General features: G+C 39.6%; 2 protein-coding genes across 2 annotated transcripts; one reads left to right on the top strand and one right to left on the bottom strand.

Annotated features, from left to right (window-relative positions):
• LOC109844425 (adenine nucleotide transporter BT1, chloroplastic/mitochondrial-like) lies at positions 9172-15655 on the top strand. Its single transcript, XM_020413445.1, is given in 4 exon segments — positions 9172-10186; positions 14095-14256; positions 14937-15120; positions 15123-15655. Coding segments are annotated over 4 exon segments (1152 nt in total). The 5' UTR covers positions 9172-9613; the 3' UTR covers positions 15356-15655.
• LOC109845324 (uncharacterized protein At2g34160-like) lies at positions 16931-20841 on the bottom strand. The gene is made up of 5 exons (XM_020414561.1): positions 20627-20841; positions 20483-20531; positions 17500-17562; positions 17327-17391; positions 16931-17254 (listed from the first exon to the last, which is right to left on the bottom strand). Exons 1-5 carry the CDS (start codon positions 20741-20743, stop codon positions 17159-17161), a joined length of 390 nt encoding a protein of 129 aa, XP_020270150.1. The 5' UTR covers positions 20744-20841; the 3' UTR covers positions 16931-17158.

The following is a 20847-nucleotide window of genomic DNA, read 5'->3' as shown; positions in this document are numbered from 1 at the left end:
TGAAAACACCTCGTTGTAATCAACGCCCTCAAGCTGTGCATATCCCTTGGCAACCAATCTGGCCTTGAACCGAATGTCCCCAATAGAAGATCCCTCCTTCTTAGCATACACCAACTTGCAACCAATAGCTTTTTTACCCTTAGGTAGCTGTGCAAGTTACCAAGTGTCGTTCTTCTGAAGAGATTGCATCTCCTCCTCCATAGCATTCCTCCACCTAACGGAATCAGAGCTGGACTCTGCCTCCCTGAATGTGGCAGGAATAAAATCATCAACGACCTCCACAGATAAAGCATATGCCACCATGACATCATCGTATCTAGCTGGCCGATGAATCTCTCTCCTCGGTCTGTCTGCTACAATGGACCCCTGAGCATGACCCTGCTCCTGAGCCTCACCATCAACTGTATCCTCCAAATGCCCGACTGTCATCTCATCTCCTTCCAGTGCCACCTCTGTAGGAGTCTCAATGGACACAGTGCTGACTGGAGTGGGTGGAGTCACATCATCCTCCACCTGCTGCGATATCATTCCTGTCTGATCTTCCTCCACCTGCTGAGGAACTCGAGGTTTCATCATATACGCCTCATCAAATGTGACATCTCTACTAATGACCATCTTCTTGTCTTGTGGATCTCATAATTTAAAGCCTTTGACACATTCTCTGAATCCCACAAAGATAGCCTTCCTCGCTCTCGGATTCAACTTCCCATCACTAACATGGAAATAAGCTGGACACCCAAATATCCGAAGAGTCTCATAATCATTAGCCACAGAATCAGACCAACACTCACTAGGGGTCTTCCCCTCTATCACAGTGCACGGCAACCTGTTAACGAGATGGTTCGCATAAACTAACGCCTCGACCCAAAAGATCTAGCCAATTCACTCTGCGTCATCATACATCACACCTTCTCCAGCAAGGTACGGTTCAACCTCTCTGCCACCTCATTCTGTTGCGGTGTCTCTCTAACTATGAAGTGTCTTCTAATGCCGTGATCCCGGCAAAACTGCAGAAATAGATCACTCTTATACTCTCCACCATTGTCTGAACGAAGAGTCTTCACCTTTCTACCTGTCTGCAGCTCCACTTTCTTCTTCCACTCCACAAATATATCCAGGACCTCATGTTTATGCTTCATGGTATATACCCAATTCCTCCTGGAATAGTCATTAATGAAAGTAACAAAATAATTTTCCCCACCAAGCGATGTGTGCTTAGAAGGGCCCCAAACATCTGTGTGAATGTAGTCTAATATACCTTGGGTGTTGTGAATTACGGTGCCAAACGTCACTTTAGTCTTCTTCCCAAGAATGCAATGCTCACACAACTCCATCTTGCAGGTCTTTACACCTTTTAATAGCCCCTGTTTTGCCAATGACTGTAGGGACTTTTCACCTGTGTGTCCAAGCCTCATGTGCCATAGTGTGGTAGTGTCCTCCTTTGTGGTGATAGAAGCAGCCAGACCCCCTGTAACTGTCTTGCCCTTCAAGTAGTATAGGTTATTTTCTCTGACACCTCGCATCACCACCATGGACCCCTTCATGACCTTCAAACTAGCATCTTCTAAGATCACTCTATAGCCGGATGCCTCCAAAGTCCCAAGAGAAATGATGTTCTTCGTCAACTGCGGCACAAACCTCACTTATTTCAATTCCCTAGTCACCCCGTCATGCATTCTGATTCTGACTGAGCCAATCCCACTAATAGCACAAACGTGATCGTTCCCCATGAGCACCATGTCTCCTCTCTCCAACTCCTCAAAGTTGGTAAACCAATCCCTCTTAGGGCAAATGTAAAATGTAGCTCCCGAATCAAGCATCCACTCCGTAGAGTTGGCATAACAAACAGACGGCAGTGCGGGACAAGAATAACCGGAAGAATCCGAATCTGAAGTGTCGCCAACAACCTTGGCAACATTCACCTCTGAAGCTTGTACAGCTTTCCCCCTTTGCTTCCCGGCTCTATCCTTTAACTTTGGGCATTCATTCTTCCAATGTCCCTCTTCTTTGCAAAAGGCACATTGATTTCTACCAACACTTTTATGGCCACCCCTATTCTTTGATTTTGAGCGGTTGAACCTTTGACGGTTTGGACTACGGCCACGAACTGCTAATGCATCACCCGATGCCTTCTCGAAGGGCTCATAATCATTCTTCCTCAGCTCATAATTCACCAATGCCGAGGTCACCTCCTTGTAGCTAACTGTAGTTCACCCATTTATCATAGTGAGAACAAAAGTACTAAATTCATCATCCGATAACGAACACAATAATAACATCACCTTATCTTCATCCTCCACTATGATATCTTCATTGGCCATATCTGAAATTAGCTTTGTGAAGTTCTTAACATGCTCCCGAATGGAAACTCCCCTCTTCATCTTGAATTGGTAGAACATTTTCTTCAAGTGAAGCCGATTCTCAATGCTCTTCGTCAAATATTTTTCATTGAGCATTTCCCACAATCTCTTTGCTGACGTCTCATTCATCACATCATAGATAAGATCCGGCGTTAAGTATGGCCGAATAACCCCACAAGCCCTACTGTGTATTTTCTTCCAAACCCTATCATCAATCTCCTCGGGTTTCTCTTGAAACTCAAGAGTATCCTCTAAATTTTGTTCATCTAAGGCGTCCATTACTTGACACCTCCATAAACCGAAGTTAATCTTGCCGTCGAACTTTGGGACATCAATTTTAGTGTTATTGATGCTCAAATTTTGGATCGCCTTTGTCAACGCCGACCCCGATGTACTAGTAGCACTTGAACTAGCATTGCTTAAGAATCCAACAGTGAATCCTTCGAACAAAACTCCCAAATCCAACCCGGAGCTCTGATACCACTTGTTGTGCGCCGCGGAAGCCCGATTAGACAAATACAAAAGCACACACAAGAACTACAATAGATCACAATTGAACACAAGCTAACCAATCACAGCAAGAACTCAAGATATACGTGGTTCGGCAATGTGCCTACGTCCACGGGGCAATGAGGGGGAAGCTTTACTAATGAAAATCAAGGGGAATGCAAATTAGGGTTACAAATCTTACCCAAAACCCTCTTACAAGACCACTTGATCTCTCCAATAGACTCCAACAATAGAAGCCCTAGAAATCCCCTTTCAGCAGCTCAAAATCATCCTTGCTTAACCCTAACAAATCAGGTTTAGGGATATATATAACTTACAAAACGAATCGGGTCAAAAAACTAAAGCCCAGCCTAGAAATATCGACGGTCGACCGGGGCGGGCGGACACGCAGGTCTCGCGGTCGACCGCGGTGGTCGACCGAATCTCAGTCCCGAGAGTTAAATCCATTACAGTCGCCCCACCAGCTCCGATTCCCAGTAGGCTTTGTGCACGTTGGCGGTCGACCACGGCGGTCGACCGCTGATCTGTCTGGCTTCTACCTGCTGATTCCTTTACTGATTTCCTGTAATTCTTCAACTATGTGATTCTGAAGAAAAAAATGATGGCGCGTCTTCCGTGAATATTTTTAATTGTGTAGATAAACTATCTAGAAATCTCCTAGAATTACGCATTGAAAAAAAAATTATAAATGGCTGTAGAAGAACTCACCTGAACAAGATGGCGAAGTGGTTCAGGCAAGGTTGAACAGGCGACGAGGGTTTGAAGGCGAGGATGGAACTCGCCTATTGGGTCGCGGGTCGTATGCTTCGAGCTCGCCTGCTGGCGGGTTGAAGGCGAGTGGAAGAAGGCGAGATTCTTGCTCGCCTGTATGATCACGAGTTCGCCGCTCGTGATTGGACGCCAGCTGGAGGAGAACTCGCCTGTCACCTGCGGTGCTCGCCTGAAGAGGAACTCACATGTTTGAGTTGTGGGATCCAGCTGGAGACAACTGGATCTTGCTGTTTGACCTAGGATTTCCCTATAAAAGGGAAACCCTATTCTCGTGCAGAGATTGAGCGGCAGAGCGGAGTTGAAAACCCCAGAGCGCGAGAGCAGAGAAAGAAGAAGAGATTGGCGACGGGAATTTCCCGTGCTTCCGTTCTCTACAATTTGAGGACTTTCGATTTTTGTTCTCATCTGTCCCTGTTCTCATTTATTGCTGAGAAGGGGTTAGTGAATATTAATTGGGGATTTGAGTTAATAGAGAGAGTGTGTGTTTGAGCATTGATTTTAGATTAAAATCAATTGCTATTTGTTTGAGAGATCTCAAGTTTGAGATCCTCTCTCTTATTTGTAATTTATTGTTATTAATAAAAAATTATTGTGCTGCTCCCGTGAACATAGGCAGATTTACCGAACCACGTAAAATCTGGTGTCTTGCATTTGTGATACTTGTTTTGGTTGTTGATTTAGGCAGATTTACCGAACCACGTAAAATCTGGTGTCTTGCATTTGTGATACTTGTTTTGGTTGTTGATTAGTGTTCCAATCTTGTTTGTAATTGTGTGCCTACGGTTCCGCTGCGCACAACAATTGGTATCAGAACTCCTGGCTACGCTTGGGCTATTTGGAGGAGTAGATACCTTTGGAAGTTCGTCTAGGATTTCGTTTGATGATAAATATGGGATTTTTACTATTGGTGATCTTGTCTACCATCGTGTGGAAGTGAGATCTTTTGGAGGCTCTTGTTAGAGTTTTAGTTGGAGGTAAAAATTTCTCTTTATCAGTTTGGATCTATTCTTCGTTTGTTCCGCATTGGTTGTTGGTGCCTTGAGATAGATGTTTGAGAAAGAAGGAGTTATGGAGGGTTCTTCCGGTGTATAAAGATCATCCAAAGTTTGAATATCCACTCTATAAAGATAGATGTGGAGAAGTTTAATGGCACTAACAATTTTGAACTTTGGCGATGCGAAGTCTTGGATGCACTCAACGCGCAAAATTTGGAAGATACGTTGGAGTCGGACGGGAAACCGGACGACATTGATGAGAGGGTTTGGAAGAAGATGAATAGAACGGCGTGTGGTGTGATTAGGTTTTGTCTCACTCAAGATCTAAAATATGATGTGATGAATGAGACTTCGGCTAAAAAGATTTGGGAGGTCCTAGAGAGAAAGTATTTAACGAAGATCGTTAAAAATCGCTTGCATTTGAAGATGAGGCTTTATCGCTTTCAATTGAAGAATGAGACCTCTATTAGTGATCACATGAACCACTACACGAAGCTTCTAACGGATTTGGCGAATGTAGATATGATGATTGAAGATGAGGATAAGACGTTGATGTTGTTGAGTTCCTTGCCTGACATGGAATATGAGCCATTCGTTCTTACTCTTATTAATGGGAAGGTATCTCTTTCGTATAGTGAGGTCACCGCTGCACTTGTGAATTTTCGTTCTTACTCTTATTAATGGGAAGGTATCTCTTTCGTATAGTGAGGTCACCGCTGCACTTGTGAATTATCAGCTTCGAAAGAAATAATGGGAAGGTATCTCTTTCGTATAGTGAGGTCACCGCTGCACTTGTGAATTATCAGCTTCGAAAGAAAGATAAGGAGACTTCTGTTGAGTCTGTAGCGGGGGCATTGGTCGTAAGAGCAAAGAGTCCAAACCGTGGTAGGAGGTCACAGTCTAAAGGGGCACATTCTAGAGTTTGTAGGAATCAGTATGCCTTTTGTAAAGAGGATGAACATTGGAAAGCCGAATGCCCAAAGTTGACAGATCGAGCCGGGAAGAATAGGGAAAAAGCTTTCCAAGCTTTAGAGGTGAATGTTGCTAGGGTTAGGGGCAACAATTCAGATTTGGATTATTCGGGCTACTCGTTATCTGCACTACCATCAGTTTGTGTTGCCAACTTCACTGAGTGGATGTTGGATTCTGGTGCTTCTTACCATATTTGCCCTAGAAGGGATTGGTTCTCCAGCTTTCAGGAGTTAGAAAGAGGGGATATCGTGCTTATGAGTAATGATTACGAATACCCTATTGGTGGTATTGGTACCATTCATATTCGGATAAGTGACGGGGTGATTCAGAAATCGGATGAAGTGAGGTTCATTCCTCAGTTGAAGAAGAACATCATTTCAATTGGAGCTTTGGAGGCAACAGGCTATAGAGTGACCTTGGTGGATGCACGTTTGAAGGTCATATTGGGGTTCATGATTGTGATAAAGGGCGTTAGAAGGAGCAATTTGTATTATTTGCTTGGGAGCACAGTGATTGACAGAGAGATGACGACTTCTTTGGGGGCTAGACTGTGGCATTGTTTGATGCTGGGGTATTTGATTGGCTATGTCATGCATAGATTGTTGAGGAGTGTTTTGACCTACAGATTGAAGTCCTTTGAGTACGTTGGTATGACCAAGAAGACCGAGGTAGAGTTTGACACTTCTATCCATCGATCGAGGGGTCTTGTAGGTGGTATTCATTTAGGCATTTGAGGGCTTTCTAAGGAAGCATCATTGGGAGGTAATCGATATTTGGTTTTCTATGTTGGGGATTATACTAGGCATTTGTGGTTGCAATCAAGTCCCGTTGGTTTGAAATCCTAGTAGTCAACAACAGTTTAAGGAAGTGTATTGGTAAAAAGGCAATCTGTTGTTCTTTTCTGCATTTGTACCGAGCTCATAGCAATTTGAAATACTTCATTAGAGAGGAAACATTGGGACGATGAGATGAGATGACAGATTTAGTGAGCTGTTTCTTTCTGGAGGAGAATCGGCGTTTGATGTCGAGTATTAGCTTTGGTGTTCGGGCTACGACATGTTTGGGCCATCTTATGCATATGTTGCCAACTGCTGCGTTTAGAGATTTTGGATCTGGTGGAGCTGCTTCAGATTTTGGGTTACGTCGGATGTTTGGTTACCCAGCATTTTGTCACATCGTGGATGTGAAATTTGATCCGATTGCACATTTGGGATTCAGAGGCTCGTTTGGCTATCAGTTGGGAGCTTCTGATTTTTGTTCTGAGCAGGTACGTCACATTTGACTCTCGACAGGTGAAGAGTGTTGATCAGATCGTTGGGACATCGTAGTAGGTAGAGAGTGATGCTACTCTATATTGGGTGGAGATTACTCCACATACTCCAAATCATACTGCATCGTTTGGGATTCCAGTTGAAGTGACACATGTTGGGGATCATTTGGATTTGGATGCAGATGATGAGTTGGTTGATTCGAGTTCAGTTGGTAGACGTAGGTTGAATATGGCCATTGGTTCACCTCAGGTGGAGGTGTTTGGTTCATTACAATTTGGGGCCATTTGGAGTTCTATCAGCCGCAGATTTGTTGGTGAAGAGTTGAGAACTCTTCTAGTTGATTGAGGGCCTTTGGAGGCCGTTGGATGAACTAGACTTGATTCCTTGAGCAAGAGGATATGTAGGTAGTCATTTATGATGCAGCCGATTTGGTGAGTAGATACCGACGTTTGGAGAGTGGTCTCATTCTCATTTGGGTTCGTGACTTGTTATGGATTGAGTCCGTTGTCGTGAATTATTTCACTTTGTACTGAATGCAACAAGTGGGACATTTAGTTTGGTTGGTGTCGGCTCAGTTTTAGGAAAACTTCACTGAGGTGGAGATTTGTAGAAGAACTCACCTGAACAAGAGGGCGAAGTAGTTCAGGCGAGGTTGAACATGCGACGAGGGTTTGAAGGCGAGGATGGAACTCGCCTGTTAGGTCGTGGGTCGTCTGCGTGCCTGATAGCGAGGTCGGGTCGCCGCCGATTCGAGTTCGCCTGCTGGCGGGTTGAAGGCGAGTGGAAGAAGGCGAGATTCATGCTCGCCTGTATGATCACGAGTTCGCCGCTCGTGAGTGGACGCCAGCTGGAGGAGAACTCGCCTGTCGCCTATGGTGCTCGCCTAAAGAGGAGCTCGCCTGTTTGAGTTGTGGGATCCAGCTGGAGACAACTGGATCTCGCTGTTTGACCTAGGGTTTCCCTATAAAAGGGAAACCCTATTCTCGTGCAGAGGTTGAGCGGCATAGCGGAGTTGAAAACCCTAGAGCGCGAGAGCAGAGAAAGAAGAAGAGATTGGCGGCGGGAATTTCCTGTGCTTCCGTTCTCGCAATTTGGGAACTTCTGATTTTTGTTCTCATTTGTCCCTGTTCTCATTTATTGCTGAGAAGGGGTTAATGAATATTAATTGGGGATTTGAGTTAATAGAGAGAGAGTGTGTTTGAGCATTGATTTTAGATTAAAATCAATTGCTAAAATCAATTGCTATTTGTTTGAGAGATCTCAAGTTTGAGATCCTCTCTTTTATTTATAATTTTTTGTTATTAATAAGAAATTATTGTGCCGCTCCCATAGACGTAGGCAGATTTACCGAACCACGTAAAATCTGGTGTCTTGCATTTGTGATACTTGTTTTGGTTGTTGATTAGTGTTCCAATCTTGTTTGTAATTGTGTGCCTATGGTTCCGCTGCGCACAACAATGGTTTGCAAATTCTAGACTGTAGAATTTGTATAATTATTAATTTGAATTTTACACCTTTTTGTAAATAGACAAATAATGAATATCAAGACTCTTAATGAAGATTCATGTTGGTTAATGAACGTCAAGACCCATTAACCAAGAATTTAGCCTATGGAGGTTTACTATCAAATTAGATTTCTCATTTCATTCAACAAAGTGCTGCTGCTTGTCAATGAGAGGTCAAACTTGTATGCTTCTTATGTTTAACGCATTAAACAATGATGACAAATAAGTTATAAATTGCATTAATTTGTTCACAAATAAAAAAAAACAACATTATGAGCAAAAAGGCATCACATTCACGTACGTGCACCGACAACATATTCGTGTTGGTCAACAGGTTGAATTCCCTCGACCGATTATGTATCTCTAACGCACCAAAAGCTTATTCTACGCAACCCCCCCACAAGGGAATAATGTTTTTATTTAATCTCCTCTTGCATCATCGATCTCCATAAAAGGTGGCAAACGTTGACCAGATTTGCATGGGACCCCCCCTGGATCTAAAAATTCAGGGTAATTTGTGCCAATGACCCCAAAGTTCGTGGGGGCTTTGTGAAGTTTATCCAAAAACAAAATAAATTATAAAACCCTATCCCCATCCCCCAAGCCTAACACACATCAATTTAACCCTTTGGCTCACCAACCGGCAGACGCATGGGTTGTGCTCAGGATCTTAATAAAAAGACAAGTATACCCTTTCACTTAAACTTTGTTAACGAAAACCAAGCTCTAAAAGCCCTAATTGTATGGGGGCATTATAGTAAAGCTAAATATCTCAATTTCGTTCCTAAAGACCCATCGGAATTCTGAAAAATTCTGGGGAGAGCAGAACAAAGAGAGGGGGTTGCAGTCCCCGCCTTTATTCCATTGTTTATTACTCGATTAAACCTAGCAATCTCCTCCCTTTTGTTTCCGAATCCCTTAAAAAATCCAATCTTTATCAACCCCGCATCTAAAGGACAAGCGAGGTAATATTTTTCTTCAATCATCTCCACATTCATCCTCTCAAAAAAACAGTTTTTTTTTTGGGTACCCATCTCGTCTGATTTCTTATTATTCACCAAAACATTAGAAAGATCAAATTTTTTTATTATTATCTTATTCCAAACCTTCCAGTTATACGTTTTCTTCAATCCATCTTCTCAAAATCACATCTTTGAAGCCTTGTCAACGGTAACGCTTATTTGCTCCTGTGGTTCCAATCACTGGATTCTTGGAAACCCTAGAAGCCCATGGGAAAGATGAGCTTTGAAGCAATTGAAACCCAAAAAGATGGGGTTTTCTCATTTCAAGGATTAGGGTTTCATTGGAATAACCAAGAGGATTTTTACCCAGCTGGAGGTCTCTTTGCAAGTGTTGGGCAAATGGGAATAGGGGGTTTTGGCCTCTCTCCCAGTTCCCCAAACCCTAGAGACAACTCTGTTAGCAACGCTAGCACTGATCTTTTGACAAAGTATGTGTCGCCGGAGATTGGGTATCGGGCTGTTGGGATTCCAATGGAAACAGTGGAGGAAGCATCTAGGGTTTTGAGCGGTGAAATTTTGGAGAAGAAGAAAAAAGTTGGAGTTAAGATTAGAATTGGGAATCCTTCTTTTAGGAGACTGATCAGTGGAGCTTTCGCCGGAGCGGTTTCTAGGACTGCGGTTGCTCCGTTGGAGACAATAAGGACACATTTGATGGTAGGTAGTAGTGGGGATTCGTCGACCGAAGTTTTTCAGAATATTATGAAGGACGACGGATGGAAAGGATTGTTTCGGGGTAATCTTGTTAATGTTATTCGAGTTGCTCCGAGCAAGGCTATAGAGGTGAGGAGTCGGTAGTTATTTGATTCAATGATTACCGTAAGTATTTGAATTCATTAATTTTTAGTTGATATATGTTTCTTTTACTTGCTTCAGGGTTGGTGGTTAATTTCTTGAATTGCATTTTCTATTGATTGCTATTGTTAAGTTAGTGGAAGTGTTAAGCAGTTGTATCATGCCAATTCTGCTAGAGTGATATAGCCTTTAGATTTTGTTTAATCTCGAAGGAAGAACAAAGTGCATATATGTTTCTGTTTTTTTGAGTTTCTGATTATTTTAGATGTATAGTTTTGTTGGAAGTATATGTCTGTGTGCAGACTGTATCTTTGTTTTTAAAATTTTGTTGACAGGTCAGTCATTGCGCTTACACTGTACTCATTGTTTTGATGTCTTTTAGATTTTTACATTAGCTGCTTCTACTACTTTAATCATCATTGTCTATGCAACAAAGTCATTGCTGACATCCATCGTAATTGACAATATCAAAATTCTGATCCAATTGTTGATGTGCACATCTAATTGAAGAATGAATAAGAGCAAGTTGTTGGACCTTTTGTTAGTGCTAGACTATAACATGGGTCAGATATGGGATTTAAAAAGATTAAAGTAGTTTACTTACTATTACCTAAGCTTCAAACATGTTTCAGGTGCAGTATACTTTTTCTTTGGTCTGCCTTTACAGATTTGCATGGTTGTAAGCTTGCGTTTATCAACCGGAAGTTTGATTCCTACATAACATGGAATTTTCGTAAAGATCGTCTTTCAAGATGTTATAGGCTTGTGGCGTAACAGTTCTCTTGGATATTAAAACCAATAGAAACCATTTGAAGGGATTTCAGGGTTGCTTTGATGCATGACTATTTCTCATGGACGTCTATTTACTAGGTTGATCTCTACTTATTGCCTTTTTAATAATTCAAACACCTTGACAATCTAAATTATTTGAAGAATGTGAGCTAGTTGTATTGTTTGTATTACTAGTCCTCCTTGGTCTTGATTTCTTTTTGGACTTTTTTGGGAGCTAAGCGCCGATGTTCTAGTAATCCTTTCAATTGCATAAAGATCTTAAATGTAAGTCCACTATGGATCTGGAACAGACATATAGCCTCAAATTTTATTTAAAGCGTATGTGAAATATAGGACGCGTGCTTTGCTTCTGTTGGAGGTGTATAGGTCCTTTTGAGATTGGCACGGCTTGAAGATATCCATGTTTTCATAACTGGTATCATGCAGCTTGCAGAATTTTGATGAGGCTAATTTTCTTTTCTTCATAGATTTTTAAAGTGTGTCCATTTGATTAAGACTGTCTAAATACCTAGAGCGAGTTACAGATTGATGGGATATCATTGTTGTGTTTGTTATAATTGGTCCTGCTCAACCCAAAGGGCAGATGAATTCTAGTTCCAGGATTTTTGAAGGCAGTTGCAAACTATTGCATGGCTAAAGTATCATGAACTTAGATTCAAAATGCAAGCAACCAGGTAGAAAGAATAAAAACTCAATCGGACTAAGCATCTTCATTTTGATTCACCAAATAGCAAGAATTATATTTTTTTATCTTTTTATTCTCAACTTTAAGAGATCCAAAAACACTATTCAATTATTGAAAATCAAATTGACCCTAAAATAGTCTAACCATTAGGGGTCTAAAGAACAAAATGCAGAAGAAGTTTGTTAGTGGTTTCAACTGTGATGAGGCAGGAGACCTGATTTATTTGAGATGACAATATTCCCCGGTCAACATCGCAGAAGTTAAGGGAGCTGGTACATGGAAATTTAAGGGAAAGAAAGAAACACATTGAAAATGTGTATTTTTCTCTTTACATCAATTGTTAGGCTTACTTTAAGGAGCAATGTAAGTTGCCATGAGTAAAAAGGCTGACATATATTAATGATACATCTAAGTTTGTATTCAACTACTAGTTCCTTTTTCTGACTAATAAACAAATAGTATGTCCTGATGCCACTGATAGAACTGCAGTGTTGTTTCTTGTATCTTATACGGTGGACTTGTTGACTCAAGTTACTGCTTTTGAACAATAATGTTGCAAACTTATCCTTCAATATGATATATTATAGCTTGTTTTGGATTAAGTCATCTAGGATATTGCCATGCCATTGTTAGTACAAATAAAATTTCTTGAATTAATAAGTTCTCTTACATCTTCCGTTGATTGCCTTCAATAAGTTCATATCCGATCAGAATCAGATCTACATTATCGGGTTAATATTGCACCTACATTAAATATGCGCAACATCGCATCAAATTCATCTTTGATAGTCGTTCAAGAACTCTTTGCTCCGGTCCTTCTATAAATCAATCCGTGTCTTCTATAGATTGGGCGCCACTTCGATCACTTAAGCACAAATCTTCAACATTCCCTTATGACCTACTGGATTACTCACCTAAGGTTTCTACTGGCCAGCGGCCTAGGTTTACTAATGGCTTACCCGTCTAGCGTTTCTACTGGCCGACCACCTAGGGTTTTTACTGACTTACCCGCCTAGGGTTTCTTTTCGCCTTGATATGTTCCTATTATTGAGGGTCTTCTATTTTTGTTTGGCTGATTACCTATTTATCACAAAAATGAGGATTTGGTTGTGATCTTTGTCTAACACCATTTTGGCTCTTGGTTTATGCTCAAGTTATATCTGGCTATAATTATACTTTTTGGGTTGCTACTTCGTGAGATCTATTTCATGTTTGATGGCTACTTCAAATGAAGCAAACAAATATATGATGTTCTTCAACTGCTCCAAACAGAGTTAACTTGATGAAAGCTCTTTTAAGTTGTTTTGTTCTCATATGTAACAAGCTGGTCATATATAATATATATGGTCCAGCTTGAGGGGGAGTGTTAGATGATATTATGTGTTTAACTATTGAAATATTTGGGTAATTTGGCCAATATCCATATCTGCTTATGTAACCCTCCTAATCTCTATTTAAGAGAGTAGGTTTAGATGAAATGATAATTTTTGCTTCTCTATTTGTCTATACTCCTATTCTTATACCTCAAGATATATATTTTGTTTGTATTGTTCACTATAAAATTGAGTCTGTTTTTTATGCCCACTTTTCTATTACCTCCTTGTTTCAGTTTCAAAAGGATCCTTTAGTATTTTTCCTTTACCATATTTCCTGTGCTAAATTTGTGAACCTTACTTGGAGTATGTTGTTTGTACTTTCAAATACAATCTTATGATTAACCCGCATCTTGTTTTTTAATGCTACTTATTTTCTTACTTTTACAGTAAAAAACTGCAACTACTTATTTACATAATGCTAGTTCATTTGCGCAATGCAAACAATCTAATGGCCTTGCATGTTCCGGTATAAGAGCATGTTTGGGAACGTTAGATTGTAATCCACTTGGATTACAATCCAATGGATTATAATGCAAGTGGACCATCAACTAGAGTGTTTGGTCAATTTAGTGGATTAAAGTCCATTTGCAATTGCAGAGTGTCTGGCAGATGAGTGAGTTATAATCCATCATTGTTGTTGAAATAACCAAAAAGGACATGATGTAGTTGGTGAGTTATTAAATGAGCCCTTGGATTTAGTGTAATCGTAAGTGGTATAATTGTTTTTTACTTGGTCAACCCTCATGGCTTATAACCCACCAAAAAAATAAGCTAGAGTATCTTAACTTATTTTTTAGCAGATTATAAGCCGAAATAAGCGACTTGCTAAACATCTTAAAATGGCTTATAAGCCACTTTGACCATTTGCCAAACATGCTCTAAGTCCAACAATTGCTTTGGAAAGTCCTTTCTTTCCCCAGTTTTGTTATCATTTATGTTTTTGTCTCAAGCAAGTGAAGTAAAGGTTTCTACTACAAGATTGCGTTTTACATTCCCACATCTGTTTTATAGTCACTTTATTTGCTAATGATATTTTTCTGCAGTTATTTGCCTTTGATACGGTCAAGAAGGTCTTAACCCCGAAGAACGGCGAACAACCTAAGCTGCCCATCCCTCCATCACTAATTGCTGGAGCATGTGCTGGGGTTAGCTCAACACTATGCACATATCCTCTAGAATTGCTCAAGACCCGGTTGACTATAGAGGTACCTGCTACACAAATATTTATATATCATTGAGCTAGACTACTATTGATAGTATCTAAGATGTAGATTCTATAGATCCAATCCAAATTTAAACTTTGGATTTGCAAATCGAAAATCTGCACTGTTGGATGTGTAGTACATGGACTACCTTGACAGAATTTACAATGATTTTGTTGTGTTTTTAAATGGGGTTAGTTGCGGATAGAACCTCTTTATCATTCCCAGTCGTGGACAGACCCTTTGTAATTCTATTGGTGCGGATTGACCCCCTTTACGCTTTGCCCAAGTGCGAGGATAGACTCCTGAGTGATTTTTTTCTATTAAAAGAGTCACTCAGGGGCCTATGCACACAAATAGAACTACATAGGGCCTATCCGCACTTGGGCTATGGTACAGGGTGCCTGTCCGCATGTAACCCTTTTAAATATGAGATATTATTCTATATCTAAAACGTTGATTTTGAAAACATAAGGTGTGTGATTGGGAATTTGAAATCATCCAAAATTTTATTTCTAAACAGTTAAATTGTAGTAGATAATATCCAACATTAAAGATCTCAATTTAGAAATCCAAATTTTATATTTGTCTGTCATTCACGTCTGAGATACTATTAATAGCATTCTAGCTCAACTTAAGCATATGGTGATCCCTATTCTCATTATACAAACTGCTGATTACAGAAAGATGTGTATGAAAACCTCATGCACGCCTTCTTCAAAATAGTTCGAGAAGAAGGCCCAACAGAACTCTACCGAGGTCTCACACCAAGTCTAATAGGAGTAGTACCATATGCTGCCACAAATTACTTCGCTTATGATACCCTTAAAAAAGCATACAAGAAGGCATTCAAGACCGACGATATTGGCAGTTCCCTCTTGAGGTGGCTCGAAAACAAATGCAGGTGGGAGCCGTTGGAGGAAGGCAAGTGTATAAGAACATGCTCCATGCTCTTATAAGCATACTTGAGAAAGAAGGGGTTGGTGGGCTTTATAGAGGTTTGGGTCCAAGTTGTATGAAGTTGGTTCCTGCTGCAGGAATTTCGTTTATGTGTTATGAGGCTTGCAAGAAGATACTGATCGATAAAGAGGACGATCAGTGAGATTCAGTGATGCATAAGGTAATAACTTGGCAATCCTTGGCTTCTGCTATCGGTGCCTAAAGAGCCTTTCTCTTTTTGCCTCCCGGTTTTCCTTATTGTTGTTTTTTCCTCTTGACTTATGAAAACCCATTCTTATAGATTTCTTTTCAAGACTGTTGCTGATACCAGCTGAGAGTTTTGGGTTTAAACTTGACTGAAGAATAAGGATAATTAACAGTTATGGGGGTTTTAGTTTGGTACGGTTGTTTTTTTAATGTTGACTGAGTGTTGTTTTTGCAAGAATTAAATGTTCTTGCTTGAGATAGTCTCGTTAGATTTGATTGCTCTCTAGTTCAAATATGGCGTATTATGTTGCTGAGCTGATGCATCGGTTAAAGGTAACAAATTTGTTGAGCTGATGATCTGATGTGCATGGAATACACATTCGGGGTCATATTCATGTGTGTCATTGAATGAGACGTTTGCAAAGATGTTTCCAAAGGTTGATACTGCTCCGTATGGTTCTACACTAAGTGTTGTATTTTATGTGGCTTTCAAGTGTTGTAGCTGATCTCCTTTGCCCCCGTGAGTGTCGTATGAGTAAACGATGGCTGGTGTTTTCCTCCGCGCTCTTGGTTGGTATAGTGGTATGTCATTGACATGACGCAACCAACTATTCACAACTTTTAGCTGGCTGGTATGTCGTAATGACAACTTCTTGTTATCTATAAAATCCTTGATGAAACGTTAAGCGTCAATGTTTCCACCTGTATTTTGCCCTCCATATGGAGATATCATCAGTAGTTAACTTAATGGAGAATATATCTAATATAGAACTGAATTGGTTCTCTTAAACAAAAGAGAGAACCCAATAACTAATAACTGAATCGAAGAACATGATTCATGCGGCTAATCCCAATAGAAGGTGACGGTATTGTTGTTGTTGCATGGAAATAGTAGTCACAGGTGGTTTGTTCCCCACTCCCATATCAATCCTCCAATTCTTTTGTACTATAAGATAATGTCTTCAAAACACAGTTTAATCTTATCTCGTATGTTCTAATGACAATCTTTCCTAATCCGACCCAACCCTGGTAACCTGCAACAACTGCTGATCACCACAGACATCCTTCACCCATCTCCGGTGGCCTCTAGCCACCCACTCTGGCAATCTCTAACCACCATTGTCGACGGGCACCACTTATCACCTTTTGCAGTCCGAAGACAAGAGTTAGTTTGGGGGAAATTTGATTTTAGTTCATACCGGAATTTAACATGGATCTATGTTGTAGGTTGAAGGATTTGAACAACCTTTGCAAAATATTGGTGTTTTAATATGCTTATTCTAAACTTATTTTAAAGTGCAGTCTATTACATGAAAAACCCTAACATACCTAGCCAAAATATACTGCACCATGAAAGCTCAAAAACACCTGCCTTGCTAGAATGACCTGGTCAAGATCGCACTGACTGTGGAGAAATGTCAAAACATTATTAAACCAATATTAGCTCACAGCTAATGCATGATATTTAATCTCAGTCCAAAAAAAAAAAAAATCATAAATGCAGGAGTTTTACCACGAATCAAATCGAATCTATCATTAACACCCACAGTTTAATTAAATGAAAGAACCTTAGAATGAGAACTTATAAATCGTTATGTAAGTTAACTACACTTGCTAAGTTTATATCACAGCCTAGAAAAGAAACTGATGCTGACAAAACCAGTTCTTTGACAAATAAACATCTCCAATTGCATCAAAACAAACTCAATAAAAAGCCAAGGAGAAAATAACAGGACAAATATGAGACTTTGGTCCTTTTTTAACTCTGCTCGTCACCACCTGCTGCTTCCCTTTCTTCTGCTGCTGCTGCCATCAGCTCATCGAAATTCTCTGACTTACCCAGTAATATCTCAATCTGAATAAGAACAAATTCACGTTTAATGAATTAAATATAAATTGTCACTGTGCCGCTACAATTTCATCTCACCTTTGCCTTTTGGATAGGCCTTCCCCTTGATTCGTCCTTCACATCTACTGTGGATGTCGTGATCTCTGCAGATCGAGTTTAAGACAGAACTTTATGGCTTTATGTACAAAAATAAGAGACAATGCAACACAGGGTTAAAACTAGGAAAATGGAGCATGAAGAAAGAATCTCACTCTTCTCTACAGCAAGACCATTGTTTTTGAGAATCTCTGCGATGGTAACAACGGTTGCAATGGCTGGAAAATTTATCATAGATGAGAAAATTAGGACATTAGAAGAGTTAAAGGTGGAGAAAACAAGGATAAGAGAACAATTTAATTCGGGAAACATGGTCAAAGCCCGAGGAAAAACGTAAGTGTAAAGAGAAATGAGAACAGTTAATATAAGCATCTGGGGTCAAAGAACTCACTGTGGTAGTGCAAACGAGAATACTAGATTAATAGCTCCTTCTATTATAGAAACAATTTCGGGTACAATGCATGGTTTGAAATAAAATGCAAACCAAGAAAAGACAGATAAAACACTGTTTTACTAAATGCGCCTACTAATCAAAAAGCTAACTGTGAATACTATTGGATCACAAGGTTTGCCAAAAAAAAAAGGAAGAAGAAGAAGAAAAATATGATGGAGATTATGTAATGGATATTCTTCAGCAATTCCAACTTGTAGCAAAACATAACTTGGAAAATTTGTACTTAAAAAGGCGGAAGCATTCAGAACATTACAGTTATTAAAAAAAACAACGAAGCAATCACAAGTTGAAAATTTATCTGTCTATCCAAATGCCACAATTAAACTGAGATTCCATTATATAGTACCTACACCAACAAGAGAATTTGAAACCAGAACTATTCAATGATGCAGAATGTTATCTTCCAAGGACATGAAGAAACCTAGATCCTCTAAGAAATACCTGGAAATGCAAAATTTTCACTCAACTAAAAACTTAACTGTTACTAAGAAAAATAAAAGTACTGGAAGCACGGATTCTTTTCTTCCGCTAAGGGTCATTTCATTTCCTCTTAAATTAACTAGAGCCATAGGCTTCAAAGCCAAAACTATCATCGTTAATATAATCATCTTCTATAACTGCCTTCTTTACTAGACCTTATTGATTCATATCCTATGGTCCTTGCATCTGGTTAACACGCACACCACATGTCCAAATCATCTCAATCTGTTCTTTTCGCTTTATCCTAAATAGAAATAGTACTAGATAGAAATAGCCAACTTCTTAAATGAATCATTTCTTATCATATCTATTAGTGTATTGCTCCTCATCCATTTCAACATCTTCATTTCCATTTAAGCTATGCACTTTTTTTTTTTGAAATGTTTCTTAAATGCCCAACATTCTAATCCATAAAGTATTGTTGGTCCATAACAACGTGAAATTTGTCCTAAGCAAACAGAAGATAAACTCTTATTTGAAGTCCCTTCAGGTATCTTTTGAGGAAATGAACGCGTAAAATAATGGTCCACAATGATAATACTTAGAAACATACATCTCTTAAAACTTCTATTAAATGTTCAATAGGACTTCCCAATCTGAGTTTGTGGTAGTATCATTCAAGAGCTAGGAGCACCATTGAATACCTTGAAAATGAGGTTTCACAACCAAATTTGGCTCAAACTTGAGAAGAAAAGCGTCATATACCATAATGTTAAGTGCTTCCTTACCATAGAGCAGGTACAAGTTTAGGTTGAGATCACTATGTCTATTCTCTATCAGAGAGTATATAGACCTGCAATTTTTCTTAACTAACTATCCTTGTTATATGATCCTAACAAAGGTTTTTGGTTAAGGCAGGCATCAAAGATGCAATGCCCTCGATACATACAAACCGTCATGACAAATTTGCAATATTGCAGTATTAGGTAAGAGGATCCAAACATCACTTCACCCTCCAAACTAGTCTTTATGTCTTAAAGAGAGTAGAAAGAAAAGAAGGTTCTTGATGGTTTACTTCTATATAAGCAAAACATAAAGTAGACGATGGTAATTGTCCTTCAAAAAACTTTCAAACACAGGTTGAATAATATTGGCATCAAGGCAATAATCATAATTGCTAAAGTCAATGTGCATTACTCTGTCAAAAAGTTTTGTATCTCATGGGTGCACAAGCTATGGTCAACATGAAATAAATCTGACAATCAGACATACATCAATGGCGTATTTGTTATTAACTCAAGATAGACAGTTATAATCATCGCACAAACTGTACTCCTTTTGTGTTCCGTGTGATCTCAGCACAGCCTATACCATTATCATGAAAAGGTAAGCAAATAATAAAATCATCCTTATGTAAAATTTATAATTGACCTTGTCATGTTATATTAAAGTTTTATCAGCGTTAATCCCTCCATTAATCTACCCTTACTGGAGGAAAGTAGGAAGTCAAGATAATTATCCTAACCATGGAGGTACCAAATTCAACGCACAGAATGTAGAATATATTTTGGCAAAAAATGCATCAACATAAGCTCAAATTACAAATGAATAAACAAATAAAAGGTATTTTTTAAATATACATATCCCCCAGATCTCATCTATTAGAAAGAAGTCCCTCAAGTTTGATATTAAAAAATAAATCCTCTGGAACCCGTTAGCTACCCAACTAGTCCCTTTACTTCAGATCTGTTAGTGTAACCCCAAAATAAAATAACAGCAACTAGTTTCTCCCCTAACTTCTACCCCACTTCCAACAGTCATGAAGGGAACAGTTCGTTCAAAACCCGTCAAAATTTGCACCTTGCACATACAACTTGCACCTAAAAGTATACAACGTGAGGTGAATTTAATTGAGTTTAGAATTCCAAATTAGTCACCTTAGAAGTGAAAACAGGAAGAAAAAAAACTGCCATAAACTAAATGATTTGAAGTAGAGCGACTAATTTGCGGTAACCCATGTATCTTGCATCGCTTATTTTATATACAAGTTTCCGGGGACTTCTTTACGAATACATGAGACTCCAGTACTAAAACACCCAAAACGAAAATATCAAATCTCATATTTATGCAGATATAAATTCGACGCCGCTGCACAAACAACCATCGGTCCCCAACTTAGCTTGTTCATTAACAAATTCACCATCACAGCACAATCATCCCATGATATTAAACAAAAAAATAATAATAGTAAGTTTGGTGCATACCCATCCCGAGGGCAGAAAGCTCGACTTCGCTGTGCTGCTGCATATACCTCTGCACAAAGAAATTCCAAATCAATACAAAACCCAACCAATCAGAACCCTTAACCAGGCGAAAAGAGGAGATCTAGGGTTAGGGTTTTGGTGGACCTTGGCGAGATTGACGTAGAAGAAGAGGGGTTTCTTGGTGTTGGAAACCTGGATGCGGTTCTTCTTGTGCGGTTCGTTGATGGTGAGGCTGTTAACGGCTTCAGTGACATCCTCCATTGCTAAGATCGAGGAAACCCTAACCCTAACCCTAACCTTAACCCAAGATTTTTGAGAGCAGAGGTTCGTGAAGAAGAGGAACAACTTGCGGACGCACGTGACTT

Source organism: Asparagus officinalis, chromosome 6 (genome assembly GCF_001876935.1).
Source record: "Asparagus officinalis chromosome 6, Aspof.V1, whole genome shotgun sequence".
In the NCBI taxonomy this organism is placed as follows: domain Eukaryota; kingdom Viridiplantae; phylum Streptophyta; class Magnoliopsida; order Asparagales; family Asparagaceae; genus Asparagus; species Asparagus officinalis.
Note: the sequence above shows the minus strand (reverse complement) of the source record. Positions and strands in the feature narration are given on the sequence as shown.